The sequence below is a fragment of the Mirounga angustirostris genome, unplaced genomic scaffold (genome assembly GCF_029215605.1).
Source record: "Mirounga angustirostris isolate CCGP_5_RB_7025 unplaced genomic scaffold, mMirAng1.0.hap1 SCAF_1, whole genome shotgun sequence".
Lineage (NCBI taxonomy): Eukaryota > Metazoa > Chordata > Mammalia > Carnivora > Phocidae > Mirounga > Mirounga angustirostris.
The window spans coordinates 144,184,702-144,201,244 of NW_026991709.1; the positions used below are offsets into that span (position 1 = coordinate 144,184,702).

A 16,543-nucleotide genomic window follows, 5' to 3' on the forward strand; every position below is an offset into this window, starting at 1 on the left:
ATGTTTTTATTTTCACTGATAAATAGTATTCCTTGTGTGTGTCACTTTCTTTCTCTTCACCCCACTTCACACTGTTGTTGGTAGATATTTGCATTGTTTACAGGTTGAGGATATTACAAATACTATAGGAATATCCTTTTGCATCTCTCTCAGAGCATATATGCATACATTTTTTGGTGGGTATTTACCTAATAGAGTAGAATTGCTAAGTAGGATATGAGGGTTCTTGTAATTCTCATATCCTAATTAGCCCATATTAATCTAATTTTCCCTTTCTGGTGGGTGAATAATGATTTCTCATTTTGTTTAATTTGCCTTTTCCAGGTTATTGGTGAGGATGGCCATTTGGAAATCCTTTTATATAGGTTTTGATTCTAGTCCATTTTTCTGGTTTATTATTTGTCGTAGTTCTTTATCTTGTATATAGGGCCCTTCATCATTTGGGTTGCAAACTGCCTAAGAATTTATTATTTTAATGTAGCCTTATTTTTCAATCTTTTGTATGCCTATAGCTTTCTATACCCTGTATAAAAAACCCTTCTGAGATGTGAAGATAGTCTCTTGTATTCTTTTCCAGAAAGTTACTATTTTGTATTTAGCTTTGTAGTCCGTCTGGAATTCATTCGTTGAGTAGTGTGAACTGTTTTTGGATGCTTTTTGTTTTGTTTTGCATATGTATATATAAATATGCACCATTTCTTGAAAAAAATATATACTTTTCCTACACCTTTGCAGTACTCCTATGCAGTATAAATCAAGTGTCCATGAGTCTCTTTCTGGAGTCTGTTACATTACAGAGAGTTCTTACCTTTGGGTCTTGACTTACTGTAGGCTTAAGATAACTAAGATACAGTAAAGCAAGTCCTTCTCCCATCCCAACCTTGTTCTTTAATCTTCCTTGGTTGTTTATGGCCCTTTTTTGCTTTTTTATATAAATTTCAGAACCATGTTGTTAAGTAACACCATAAAAAGAAAGAAAAATCTTGTCAGGCTTTTGATTGGGCATTGAAACTGTAGAATAATTTGAACACCTTTGAAATATTGTGTCTTCTGTCTATGAACATGGGATATCCTTCAATTTAGGGCTTGGTCATCTTTAATTTCTTATTTCCAGTTTTTAAATAGGCCTTGCACATTTTCATAATTTTTATTACAGTATATGTTATTTTTTGATGTCTTACAAAATTTTATTTTTCAATTGTCAGCATATAGGAAGTTTGGTTTTGTATGTTGAAATTATACTCCACAACCTGTTAAATTCTAACAATTCAGATTATTATAAACGTGCTATCATAATTGAGGAATAATGGCAGTTTTCTCTCTCCCTTTCTAGTGGTTACATTTTTTTTTCTTATGCTGCACCAATAGGACATCTAGTATAGTACTGCATAGAAAAGGTAACATTTGTGTTTTGTCCTGTCTCATATGGGAAGTTTTTTTTTTTTTTAAGATTTTATTTGAGAGAGTGACAGAGATAGCGAGAGAGAGAGCGCACAAGCAGGGAGGAGAGGGAGAAGCAGACTTCCCACCGAGCAGGGAGCCCGACTTGGGACTCGATCCCAGGACCCCAGAATCAGGACCTGAGCTGAAGGCAGATGCTCAACCTACTGAGCCACCCAGGCACCCATTTTTAAATTTTTTTTAAGATTTTATTTATTTGAGAGAGAAAAATAGCGACAGGAGAGAATGAATGAGCACAAGCAGGGAGGGGAGGGAGAAGCAGGCTCCCCTCTGAGCAGGGAGTCTGATGTGGGGATGCTGGCTCAGTTCCTGGGATCATGACCTGAGCCGAAGGCAGACGCTTAACCCACTGAGCCACCCAGGCACCTCACATGGGAAGTTTTTGGTATTTTTCCATATGCTGAGTTTTTATCACGAATGAATCTTATCAAATGGGCTTTTTTTTTTTTTTTTACTGAGATGATTCTGATTTTCCTCTTTTATTCTGTTAATGTAGTGAATTAGAGACTTTTTGTTCACAGTGTTAAACTAAATTTGCATGCGTGAAATAAAAGTGTTTGATAGAATTTGCTAGTAAAACATTTGGGCCTAGATTTTTCTTTGTGCAAAGGTTTTTAATTACTGATTTAATTATTTAATAGACACAGGATGATTTGGTTTTTTACTTACGTCAGTTTTGTTGAAATTGTGTTTCTCAAGGAATTTGTCCATTTCATCTAAATTTTCAAGTTAAAATTGTTGCTCATGTCCCTTAATTTTAATGTTTGCAGATTCTATAATGATGTCCTTTTCATTCCTAACATTGGTTTTCTTTTTTTGTCTCACATCCCTATGTGTTTCTGTCTCTGTTCTCTCCCTCATTACCATGCTCATTTGCTTTGGCAGTTTTAAATCAATTTTGTTAATTTTTTTTCCTTTCAAAAACCAGTTTATGGCTTTGCTGACACTTTCTACAGTATGTTTTTTATTTCATTAATTTGTGTCAATTTTCTTCTATTTCCTTGGACAGGAGGTGTTCTTTTTAATGTGTTGATTTCTTTTCCCAGTATATGAATTTAAAGTTATAAATTTACTCCAAATGTAGCTTAAGTTCCATTCTCACAAATTTTTGATGTGAACTATTATTCAGTTTAATGTATATTTTAATTTCCATTGTACTTTCCTTGAACCATGGGTTAGATGTACATTTCTTGATACTCAAATGTGGTGATTTTCTAGTTACCCTTTTATTATCTGTTTTTACCTTAATTGCATCGTGGTCAGATACTCTGACTTTAACCCTTTGAAAATGGTTGAAATTTGCTCTGTGGCCCAACATATAGTCTACACAGGTGTGTCTATAAATGTCCCTGAAACTTACTACTTGCTGAGGATGATGTGTTAAAATTGTAGGCAATTAACAGGTTTGCCTAATTGTCCTTGAGCTGTCAATTTTTCTTTATGTGTTTTGAACCTATATTATTAGGTGTTATATACACTTGGAACTTTCTTGGTAAATTGAACCTTCAGTTTTTTGGGAATACCAAATCTTCAGTAACACTTTTTGTTACAGCCTATTTTGTCTGATAAATAAAATAGTGTTTTATCAGCTTTATTAAGATGATTGCATGATGTATCATTTTCAGACTCCTAATATGTCCTACTTTGGATTTGTTGAGCTTGTTGGTTTTCAACAGCAAGGTTTAAAATTCTTAGTCATCTTTTTTTTTTTTAAGATTTTATTTATTTATTTGATAGAGACACAGCGAGAGAGGGAACACAAGCAGGGGGAGTGGAAGAGGGAGAAGCAGGCCCCCCGCTGAGCAGGGAGCCCGATGCGGGGCTCGATCCCAGGACCCTGGGATCATGACCGGAGCCGAAGGCAGACGCTTAACGTTAGTCATCTCTTTAAATATTGCTTCTCCCCCATTCTCTTTGCCTTCTGAGATTGATTAAACACAAACCCTCTTTATTTGGGTCTCTCCTTTTGCTCCTCCATTCTGTGTATTTTCTCCTTAAATTCTCTCATTACTTATGGCTGATCTGATGTTAAACCCATTCACTGATTTCATTTTACTTATTCTGTTTTTCAGGTCTAGAATTTATCCCATCTTTTTTTTTTATGGTTTAGAGCTGACCCAATGACATTTTCAATCTTTTATTTAACATAGTGGGCATAGTTGTTTTAAGCTTATATGAATAAATCCATGGTCTAGAGCTCTGTGGGTCTTGTTTCTATTGTGTGGGGGTTTTTTCCTGTCGTTCATGTGATCTTATCTCCCAATGTGCAGGCCTTTTTATGTGTTCTAAACATATTGAAGAAATTGTATGAGGAAGTTCAGGCCTAGGTTGTTTCCCTTTCTAAAGAGGATTTGGTTTCTGCTAGGTTATCTAGGAAACCAGCAAGCTAGAATGATCTTAATCCAATTTAAGGGACGATATACAAAGCTAGCCTGCCACCCCTAGGTAAGGGCTGGCTCATTATTCCTACATTGAAACTTTTCAAGGATGATACCCATGCAGATTTAAATATCAGCATTTATCCTCCTAGTTCTGCAAAGTTACTGAAATTATTGTTTGGTGTCTCCCAATTTCCAGGAGGAAATGGCACCAAATGCTAAGCTTCTCTCTCAGGATTTCCATCTTTTCCTAGATTATGGGCTGGTGATTACTATCTTAGTTCTATGAAGTCTTAAAGCAGATGTTATGTCTTGTCTAGCTTTTCTACTTGTCCTTAGCCCAGGAATTGGCCCAAACTCCCTAATCCACCACTGTCAGGAATACTTTACTTAGAAAATATGGAATTTTCTTGGAGAGTTATTCTTAAATCTTAAAAAGAACCTGGAGGTCATATCAAGTCTCTGCTTCTGTGAAATTGGCTTCAGTGAAAGCTGGAGATCAAATGGGAACCAGAGTGACTAAGTGTGACAGTGTGCATTCTCTTATAACCTCAGTACACTCTCTTAATTATTCAAACAAGCTAGATAGATAAAACATCTTCTGTTCTTTGCAAAATGAGATGAACATGGATCAGAGCCCAGGTGTATATCCTGCTGAAGGAAATACATACTTTTTTAAATGTTTTTATGGCCCTATTGACAAAAGGACTACACTAGCAAACATTACAGAAGGCAAGCCCACTTTCCATTTTGTATCTTTCAGTTATATAGAATTAACTTTTAGGTTTGTAATCTGTTGAGTTACTTTCTGTATATGGCTTGATGTGGGAGCCACATACAAACTATATACTAACTGTAAGTCTTGAAATCCGGTAATGTGAGTCCTATACCTTTGTTCAATGGCCTTTTAATACTTACCCTAGGCCCACAAACACACACTGGGTATTTTGGGCAACTCAGTATGTATCATCACCTAACCTGCAACTATCTAGAGTTTGTGTAGTTCTTAAGAAGAAATCCAAATGGCAGTATATGTAAAGGAACATACTATCAGGTTAGCTAAAATGCGTCAAGTAAGTTAGGATGTACAAAAAGTGTCCCATATTGTTGGTGGAACTTAAAACTGTTCAGACCACTCTGAAAATACACATTCCCCATTTCCCAGTAATTCTAAGTCTGGCAAAAATAATAGCTGATAGCAGTATGTTCATATAAGGGAATAGTATAAAATGAAAAAGAATGAACTACATTTATAAGAAATAACTGATCTTTTTTTTTTTTTTTTAAAGATTTTATTTATTTATTTGAGACAGAGAGAATGAGAGGGAGGAGGGTCAGAGGGAGAAGCAGACTCCCTGCCGAGCAGGGAGCCCGATGCGGGACTCGATCCCGGGACTCCGGGATCATGACCTGAGCCGAAGGCAGTTGCTTAACCAACTGAGCCACCCAGGCACCCCAAGAAATAACTGATCTTAAAAATGAGTTAGACTAAAGGATTATATAACATGATTTCATTTATATACAGTTTAAAAAAAACTAATATATAGTGTTTATGAATGTATTTAGGAATGTAATAGTGTTAAAGCTATAAGGCAATGTGATTATTTTTTTGTGGAGGTGGATGTGATTATTTTTTTGTGGAGGTGGAAGGATAATTTGGGGGCTTTGATTACAAATGGGTAAGTAGAGTGGTTCTGGAGTGATGACAATGTTCTGTTTCTTGAGTTGGAGTGTGGTTACATGTGTCTGCTTTATTACACTGTACATTTGATTTTTGTATTGTGCGTGTATTATACTGCACACAAAATGAGAGCAAAGTTGCAGACTAGGAAGCTCCAGGCGCTCATTTGTTTCATGAAAGTGTTAAAACCAAACCAACTTTCCCAGAAAACCAGCAGTGGTCGATAGCACTGAGTAAATGTCCAATCAAGACAAAGTCACATTAAAAAATGTCATGTTTTTATTCAACCTTTCTCTACGCCGCCCCCCCTCCCCCACCCTTGTGGCATGGTCAGGAGAGAGGAGCCTCCCAAGCTCCCAGTGATCTTTCTCAAATAGCAGGGAACAGGACAGACCTTATTTTCAACACTGTAATGTATCTAAGGCTGCCTGAAAAACTCGTCTGGTTTTCACCTAACTTGGCTCAGGGAAAAGTGTTATAGGCTGGGGAAAGCTGCAGGGATACTACAGACCTGGAGATGACCAGGCAAGAAATTATGGGTCCAGGAACGAGAACAGCTAAGGCCATGTATAAAAGGGGAATAAAAAAACAGCACACAGCCCTAAGGAAGACATGGCCAGAAAAGACCTGAGATGACCTTAAATCTCCCCCTGGGCTGATCCCAAGGCTCAGACACTGCAAGTTAATGAAGGTCTTTCTGGCACAGAGCCAGTTTGAAAAGACTGGAAGAGATTTATTTTTTCAGATGCCTAATTTTCAGCAAAAGATCACAAGGCATGTGAAGAAACAAAAACGTGGCCTATTCAAAGGAAGAACATAATGTGACAGGACTCATCCATTAACAGGCATCAGACACACTAAAGACTTTAAACCAGCAGTCTTAAATATGCTAAAAGTAAAAACAGTCAACAAACTAAACTGAAAACATGAACAAAGAATATCAACTAAAATAGGAATTATCTTTTTAGAAAATCAAATTCTGTGGCTGAAAAATGAAAAGTTGACTGGGGGTTTAACAACACTGGAACAGAAAAATCAAGAAAACCAGTCAACTTAAGTTATTTGGTCTCAGGAGAACAAAAAATTTTAGAGATCTGAAAACTGCCTACAGGCCACCATTAAATGGATGAAAATACATTATGGGAGTCCCAGAAGAAAAAGAGAGAAAACTGCAACAAGATTTGAAGAAATTGTGGCAGAAAATTCCCCAAATTTGAGGAAAGGTAGGAATCTACAAATTCAAGAAGCTCAGTGAACTCCCAAGTATGTTAAACCCAAAAGAACCCACAGACCACACTGAGACATTATAATCAAACTGTCAAAAGCCAAAAGCAAAGAGCATCTTGGAAGCAGCAAGAGAAAAAGTGATTTATAACATAAAAGCGATTGGATTATCAGTGGATTTCTCAGCAGAAACTTAGGTCAGGAAGCAGTAGTGCTGAACGAAAATAACTATAAACCAAGAAATCTAGAAGTTAAGAAGTAGTTAAGAAATTTCCACATAACAAAAGCTGATGGAGTCCATAACCACTACCCTTGCCTATAAGGAATTAAGTCTTTTAAGTAGAAATAGAAGGCTTTAGATAATAACTCAAAGGCATACAAAACAATACAGGTAAATACATGGGCAAATACGAAAACCAGTATTATAGTTTTGGGTCATAATTCCAGTCCTGTAATTCTACAGGACTTAAAAGTGCATAAAAATAATTGTAAGTCCATGGATACACATACAAAGATGTAATCTGTGACATCAGTAACAAGGGTAGAACTGTAAAGGAGTAGAGTTTATGTGACTGAAGGTATTAATTTAAAATGGATGACTATTACTTTAGGACGTTCTGTGTAATCTCTCAGGAACCACAAAGAGGACTAGAGAACACAGATAAAAGAAAATGAGAATAAAAATGTAGCACTACAAAAAATTAAATACAAAGGAAGATAATTGAGGAAATGAGAGACAAATGAAGTTGGAAAACATAAAATGGCTAAGTCCTTATCTGTAATTAATTTAGATGACATTCACCAATCAAAGGCCAACACTGGCAGAAGAGATTATGCTGTCTACAAGAGACTCACTTAAGATCTATGGAAACATGCATTCAAAGTGAAAGGACAGGAAAAATATTTCATGCAATCAGGATTGGCTATACTAATATCAGATAACGAAGTCAAACATTTATAAGACACAAGGTCATTACATATTGATAAAAATTAACTTGCTACTATAACATAAACATAGAAGCACCAAATATCAGAGCTCCAAAATATAGGAAGCAAACATTTACAGAATTGAGGGAGAAATTGCCCTACAATAATAGGAGACTTCAATCCCCCACAATCCATAATAAAACAACTATGCAGGATCAATAAGGAAATAGAAGACTTGAACAACTCTGTAAGGCCAGCTGGACCTAACATGCTTATACAGATGGCTCCACCCAGTAAGAGCAGAATATTCATTTTTCTTAAGTGTGCATGGGACATTCTCCAGGACAGACCCATGTGCTAGTTCACAAAACAAGTCAATAAATTTTAAGACAAACCATACAAAGTATCTTTTCCAGTCACTATTCAATGAAACTAGAAATCAGCAGCAGAAGGAAAACTGGGTAACCCACAAACATGTGGAAATTAAACAACACACTCTTAACCAGTGGGTCAAAAAAGAAATCACAAGAGAAATTAGAACATATCTCAAGACATAAAAATAAAAGCACCAAAATGGGATGCTGTGAAAGCAGTGCTAAAAAGAAATATATAGCTGTAAACACATTTAAAGATCTAATACCAACAATCTAATTTTGAACCTTAAGGAACTAAAAAAAATAACTAAACCCACAGCTAGCAGAAGGAAGGAAATATTAAAAGACTAGAGCAGAAATAACTAAAATAGAGAACAAAAGTACAAAAATGAAATTAAAAACCGTTTCTTCAAAAAGATCAACAAAATTGACAAAGCATTAACTAGACTAAGAAAAAAATCAAATGCAAGTGGGGCCATTACAACCAATTTTGTATAAGTGAAAGGCTTTTAAGAATAAATACCATGAACAACTGTACATCAATAAATTGGGATGATCTAGATGAATTATACATCAACAAATGGAACAAATTCCTAGAAACATTACCTATCCAAGACTGAATCATCAAGAATCAAAATATGAAGACCTGTATCCAGAAAGAGATTAGATTGCAATTTAAAACCTCCTGAGAAAAGCCCAGGACCATATGACTTCACTGGTGAATTCTACTAAATATTTAAAGAAGAATTAACCACCAATCCTCAAACTCTTCCAAAAAACTGAAAAGGGAACACTTCCTAACTCATTCTATGAAGGCAGTATCCTGATACCTAAAGCCAGAAAAGGATACTACAATAAGATTATAGATCAGTATCCCTTATGAATACTGATGCAAAAAATCCTAAGTAATAGTAAATTCAACAACATATTAGAAGTATTACATATCATGACAAAGTGGGATTCTCTGAATGCAAGGATGGTTCAAAATATGAAATCAAAGTTATACACCACACTTCACCAGAACAAAGGGAAAAACACATCTCAATATGATGCAGGAAAACCATCTGACAAAATTCAACAAATCTTTCATGATAAAAATACTCAACTAGGAATAGAAGGAAGCTATCTCAACATAATAAAGGCTATATATGAAAAACACAGCAAATGATGAAAGATTAAAAGTTTTTCCTCTTAAGAATCAAGATACCAGCTTTGCCACTTCCTTTCATGTATTGGAAGTTCTATCCAGAGCTATTAGACAAGAAAAGGAAATAAAAGTCATCCAGGTTGGAAAAGTAGTAGTAAAACTGTTCACAAAAGATATGATTTTATATCTGGAAGACTCTAAAGATTCCATACAGGGCGCCTGGGTGGCTCAGCTGGTTAAGCGACTGCCTTCAGCTCAGGTCATGATCCCAGAGTCCTGGAATCGAGTCCCACATCGGGCTCCCAGCTCAGCAGGGAGTCTGCTTCTCCCTCTGACCCTCTCCCCTCTCATGCTGTTTCTCTCTCTCTTGCTCTCAAATAAATAAATAAATAAATAAATAAATAAATAAATAAATAATCTTTAAAAAAAAAAGATTCCATACAAAATTGTTGGAATAAATATAGCAAAATTGCAGGACACAAAGTCAACACATTAAAATCAATTGTTCCTGTATTCTAACAATGAACAATCCATAAAAGAAATTAAGAAAACAATTCCATTTGCAATTGCATAAGAGTAAAATACTTAGCAATAAACTAAGGAGGCAAAAGTCTCGTATAGGCATACCTCAGACATACTGCAGTTTCAGTTACAGACCTCCACAACAAAGCAAATTATCTCACTAAAGCAAATCAAATGACCTTCCTGGTTTTTCAGTGCATATAAAAGTTACACTACACTATTAAGTGTGCAACCGCATAGTGTCTAAAAAGCAAGGTACATACCTAAACTAAAAAATACTTTTTGCTAAGGAAATGCCAACCATCTGAGCTTTCAGCAAGTCCTACTTTTTTTGCTGGTGAAGATCGTGCCTTGTTGCTGATGTTGACGGCTGCTGACTGATCAGGTTGGCAGTTGCTGAAGATTGGAGTGGCTGTGGCCAATTTCTTAAAATAAGACAAGTTTGCTGCATCGGTTCTCTCATGAACAATTTCTTTGTTGTATCTAATGCTATTTGATACCATTTTACCCACCAGTAGAACATTGTAATCAATCCTCTCAAACCTTGCCACTGCTTTATCATCTAAGTTTATGATATTCTAAATCCTTTATTGTCATTTCAACAATTTTCACAGCATCTGTGCCAGGTATAGGTTCAACCTCATGAAACCATCCATAAGATTGCTTGCTGATCTGTAAGTAGCAACTTCTCATCCATTAAAATTTTTTCATGAAATTACAGCAATCCAATCACAAATTCAGGCTCCACTTCTATTTCTAGTTCTCTTGCTATTTCCACCACATCTGCAGTTACTTCTACTTGAAGTCTTGAACCCCTCAAAGTCATCCCATGAGGATTGGAATCAACTTTCAAACTCCCGTTAAGTGTTGATATTTTGACCTCTTCCTATGAATCATGAATGTTCCTAATGGTGTCTAGGATGGTGAATCCTTTCAAGGTTTTCAATATACTATGCCCAGATCCATCAAAGGAATCACTATCTATAGCAGTTATAGCCTTACAAAATGTATTTCTTAAATAATAAGACTTCAAAATTAAAATTACTCCTTGATCCATGGGCTGCGGAATGAGTGTTGTATTAGCAGGCATAAAAACGTCTTGTATATTTCCATCAGAGTTCTTGGGTAACAGGTGTATTGTCAATAAGCAGTAATATTTTGAAAGGAATCTTTTTTTTCTGAGCAGTAGTTCTCAACAGTGGGCTTAAAATATGCAGTAAACCATGTTGTACTGATGTGCTGTCATCTAGGCTTTGTTGTTCCATTTCTAGAGGATAAGCAGAGTAGATCTTAAGGGCCCTAGGATTTTTAGAATATAGTAAATGAGCATTGGCTTCAACTTAAGTCACCAGCTACATTAGCTCCTAACAAGAGTCTCAGCCTGTCCTTTTGGAGGCCAGGCATTGACTTCTCCCCACTAGTCCTAGGTGGCATCTTCTTCCAATAGAAGTCTGTTTCATCTACACTGCAAATCTGTTGTTTAGTGTATCCACCTTCATTATTTAGCTCGGGTCTTCTGGATAATTTGCTGCAGCTTCTACATCAGTATTTGATGCTTCCCCTTGCACTTTTATGTTATGGCTTCGATCTCTTTCCTTAAACCTCATGAACCACTCTCTGCTAGCTTCAAACTTTTCTTCTGCAGCTTCCTCACCTCTCTCAGCCTTCCTAGAAGGAGAGTTAGGGTCTTGCTCTGGATTAGGCTTTGGCTAAAGGGACAGTGTTGTAGCTGATTTGACCTCCTGTCCAGACCACTAAAACTTTCTCCATATCAGCAATAAGGCTGTTTTGCTTTCTTATCATTTGCGTTCATTGGAGTAGCACTTTTAATTTCCTTCAAGAACCTTTCCTTTGCATTCACAACTTGGCTAACTGGTCCAAGAGGCCTAGCTTTTGGCCCCTCTCAGTTTTCAACATGCCTTCCTCGCCAAGGGTAATCATTTCTAGCTTCTAATTTAAAATAAGAGATGTGTGACTCTCTTCTCCTTGAACACTTAGAGGCCATTGGGAGGTAATTAATTCCAATATTGTCTGTCTCAGAATAAGGAGGTCCAAGCAGAGGAAGAGAGGTGGGGAGGTCAGATGGTTGGTGTAGCAGTCAGAACATACACAACTTTTAACATTTATCCAATCAGCCTGCCACCTCACTGGGTGCAGTTCATGGCACCCCCAAACAGTTACAATAGTAAGATCAAATATCAGTGATCACAGATCACCATAACAAGTAAAATAATGAAAAATATTAAAATATTGCAAAAATTACAAAATGTGACACAGAGACATAAACTGAGCAAATGCTATTGGTAAAATGGTGCTGATAGCCCTACCTTAAGGAAGTCTGCCACAAACCTTCAACTATAAAAAGCAGTATCTGCAAAGCACAATAAAGCAAAATGCAATAAAATGAAAACTGAAAACCACAAAATATTTCTGAAGAAATGGAAGATGAAATAAGTAAATGGAAAGATTGCCTGTGTTTATGGATTAGAAGACAATATCGTTAAGATGTCAATATTGTGCAAGGTAATCTACAGAGTCAGTGCAACGCCTAACCTATCAAATTCCAGTGATGTTTTTAACAAATCTAGAAAATTCCATCCTAAAATTCATATAGAATCTCAAGGGACCCCTAGTAGCCAAAACAATCTTGAAAAAGAAAAAAGTTGAAAGTCTCTCACTTCCTATTTTCAAAAATTTCAAAAAGCTATAGTAATCAAAACTGTGGTACTGGCATAAAAACAGATATCTAGACCAATGTAATAGAATGAAGGGCCCAGGAATAAGCCCTTGCATCTTGGTCAAATGATTTTTGTTAAGGGTACCAATACCATTCAATGGAGAAAGGAGAGTCTTTTCAACAAATGGTCCTAGGAATACAGGATATGAGGTTGGACCCTTAACACCATATACAAAAATTAACTTAAAATGGATCAAAACCCTAAACATAAGAGCTTAAAATATAAAACTGTTAGAAGAAAACATAGTGGGAAAGCTACATGGGGGTGCACCTGGGTGGTTCAGTTGGTTAAGCATCTGCCTTCGGCTCGGGTCATGATCCCAGGGTCCTGGGATTGAGCCCCGTGTCGGACTCCCTGCTCAGCGGGGAGAGTCTGCTTCTCCCTCTCCCTCTGCCTCTCCCCTCTCAAATAAATAAATAAAATCTTAAAAAAAAAAAAAAAAGATGAAAGAAAGAGAGGAAGGAAGGAAGGAAGGAAGGAAAAGAAAGAAAGAAAAAGAAAGAAGAAAAGAAAAGCTCCATGAAGTTAGATTTGTCCATGATTTCTTGGGTAGGACAATTCAAAGTACAAGCTACAAAAGAAAAAGTAGATAAATTGGACTCCGCCAAAACTAAATACTTTTGTACATCATGAACCCTATCAACAGGGTAAAAAGGCAACCTACAGAATGGAAGAAGCATTATATATCTGATAAAATTATAAATCAGAAAATATAATCTGATAAAGAATATCCAGAATTTATAAAGAACTACAACTCAACACACAAAACCTAATTAGAAAATGGGCAAAGGACTTAAAAAGACATTTCTCCAAAGAAGATACAGAAATGGCCAATAAGCACATGAAAAGATGCTCCACATCACTAATCATTAGAGAAATGCAAAGCAAAACCCCAATGAAATGGCACTTCACACCCTTTATGATGATTATTATAAAACAAAAAAACAAGTGTTGGGGAGGCTGTGGAAAAATTCAAACCCTTATGCATTGCTGGTAGGACTGCAAAATGATGGAGGCACTGTGGAAAGCAGTATGGCAGGTACTGGAAAGTTAAACAAGGAATTTTCATATGATACAGTACTTCTACTTCTGGATACGTATATCCCCAAAAGAATTGAAAGCAGATATTACTCAGATATTTGCACTCCCATGTTCACAGCAGCATTATTCACAATAGCCAAAAGATGTAAACGACCCAAATGTTCATGGATAGGTAAAGAGATGAACAAAATATGGTATATATACATACAATGGAATATTATTCAGTCCTAAAAAGAAGGGAAATTCTGATGAGCTTTGAACACATTATGTCAAGTAAAATAAGCCAGACACAAAAGGATACGTGTAGAATGATTCCACTTATATGAAGTACTTACAGTAGTCAATAAAAACAAAGTACAATGGTCGTTGTTAAGGGCTGCAGAGATGGGGGGATAGGAACGCAGAGTCATTGTTTAATGTGCAGGGAGCTGCAATTCGGGAAGATGGAAACTATGGGCACAGATGGTTGTGCTGGTCACACAATACTGGGAACATATTTAATGCCAATGAACTGTATACTTAAAAATTGCTAAAATGGTAAATTTTACGTTACATACAGTTTGCCACAATGAAAGTATAAAACAAAATGTGAATTCGGCAAAAAGGAACAGAAAAGCGAACAAATAGAGTGACTCATAACATAGATTGACCTATAAACAAAATGTTAGCTCTGACAGGCAAAGCCAAGCCTGCTCTTTATAAATCCACAGAGCATGTGTGGAGGTTTCAAAAGAAAACAATTACTCCAGAGATCAGGACAGTGGTAGTGTTATCGCTGTGGTCAAGGAGGGGGATACAGTTTTGTAAGGACACAGATGTGGCGTTTCAGGTACTAGCAAACTTGGGGGTCTTTCCTTAGGCACTGGGTACATGGGTGCTTATTCTTGGAACTGTAATATATTTCATATAAACCTTCTGTATATATTTCACAATTTTTTAAAAAGGCAAATTGAACCCTCTCCCGCCCAAAACAGGAAAGAAAGCGAACCTTGTCCATGTTTAATTTCCCAGATGGTTCCTACTTTGGCATAACATAAGACTGGAAAAATCTAAACACACCACAGTGATTATTTTGCAGTCTTCTCTTGAAGATCTTCTTCCTCAAAATAGCATCTATTCTGTTTTCCTCCTCAGAAATAAAATGGTTCCACACACTTTATTCTCCCAGATGTCTTAAGACTATGAACCTGAACAGGCCTACTACATTAGGACTTTGGCCAGTAGTAACTTCTCACAAACCATAAAATTCACTAGATAGGAGTTAAATGTTCATATCAACTTGTCAGAACATTTCCATAAATAATGTTTATCTGGTAGATTTTTTTTTACTGTGTTTAAAACACCGTTTTGATCTAAATATGATTGCTGTTCACATCAAATTAGCAATATCTAACCAATAAAATCTGAGCTCGTTCAGAACGGCCAGTTCCAACTGAAATTTTGGATCCCTAAAAATAAAATACAGACACACAGATAGGTATAGTACTTAATCGAAATATATTGTCTAATATCTACAAAGTGAACAATTGGTCTTAAGAAAGCAGACAAAAGGCACAAAATCAGTATTACTACAGAGAAGCATTCATGCTACTGGATTTTTATAAATATTCTGAGTGGCACAGTAAAAAATAAATTAAGCATTGAGCAAAAAATCAAATACTTCATTTTTTCCTTGCTTTATATTCTAGTCATGTCTTGACCTCATTTGTAAAGGCTGAGGACTGAAATTCAGCTGAAACCATGGAATGCTTTTGCAGGCTTTATGTATGTGTCATTTAATCACAGTGGTTTTCTTGCCGAGTTTGGGTCAAACAAGAGAGGTGCACTTAAAAAAAAAAACCCACAGGAAGTTCTTTTCTCTTTCCCCAAACGAAATACAAAAATTGAGGCTATGGTTGTGCAGTTTTGTATATGCATGCGTGTATTTAACTTCTAAAGCCCTTTTTCATCACAAAAGTAGTGAAGTCTTCATCTGACTTGTTTTCTACTGTAAAAGCAGCAGCTTCTGAAAAATGTCTAACGCTTTGCGCAGGAGAAATTGTCAGAAAGATTCTGGGGCAAGGACACGGGAGGCAAATTCCAAGATGGGCCTGCTTCTCCCAAAGATGCTCCATCTTGGAAGGCTCTGGGCATAAACCTTTAACAGCTTCTTGCCCACTCACCATTCAGCAGGAAATAGCTTCTCTTTCTTAAGGACAAACAAAATGCTCAAGTGGGGACAGAGGTGAGAATCACAACACTAATTGTGAAGTGACCACCACCTACACTTCTCCCAGGAATGAGCCACTTTCCACCATAGGGACCTCACCTGGGCCAAGCCAATTCACCTCTGTTTCGACAGGAGCTGCCTACACGGGAACACTTTTGTGAGTGCAAAACATTTTTGGCAAAGTGAAAAATAGAAAACCTCAAACCTCATTGATAAAAAGGAGCTCATAGTTACCCACTTAAATCTCGGTAAGTGCAATATTTACATGTGTAATAATACCTAGTAGACATGTGTATATAGTGCATGTGCGTGAACATACCGTACTGAGAGCTCACACACAGACCTGTGTACACACACATGCCCCAAATGGCTCTTGAATAAACTCAATCCCGGAGTAGTTTGGTGGTGCATTTTTCACAGTATATCATTTCTCTCCCAGGTACCATTTCTTGAATGACATCAAGAGGTCTTAGTGAATACCAGCAGAACCTTGACACTTTAATTCCTACTAACACAGGGCTACTTCTGAAAGCTCTACACCTCCACCCCATCAGTGCGCCTTCCAAAGAGGCTTGAAGTATACCCAGCCGTCACCCTGGAAGAGAAGGAAGGAGACATTTTATGAAGACCTCTCAGCTGGGCAAGGGGAGAAGCAAAGATATTTCCCCAGACTCTGCTCTGTTAAAAGCCGAGGAGCAGGCAAAGCAGTGCTCCCTCAGCAGCCGCTCAGAACTGCCATTAACGCAGCTCACAGCGACGCCATGCTGGTGGTCTCACGACCCCTCCTCGGCCTGGCTGCTTTGTAGATACCATAAATCTTCACATCTTGGCATTTCAGGAG

The 16,543-nt window shown here is 36.9% G+C and overlaps 1 protein-coding gene across 6 annotated transcripts in view; it reads right to left on the bottom strand.

The window, feature by feature from the left end:
• Window positions 1–1,391: 1,391 nt before the first annotated feature.
• Window positions 1,392–16,543, bottom strand: part of OSBPL10 (oxysterol binding protein like 10) — a 334,389-nt gene continuing 319,237 nt past the window's right edge. For all 6 annotated transcript variants that reach the window (XM_054504478.2, XM_064588972.1, XM_045903929.3 and 3 more), the window contains one exon: window positions 1,392–16,297. In XM_054504478.2, coding sequence (XP_054360453.1) covers window positions 16,253–16,297 — 45 coding nt within the window. In that variant the 3' untranslated portion in view covers window positions 1,392–16,252. The remainder of the gene's footprint in view (window positions 16,298–16,543) is intronic.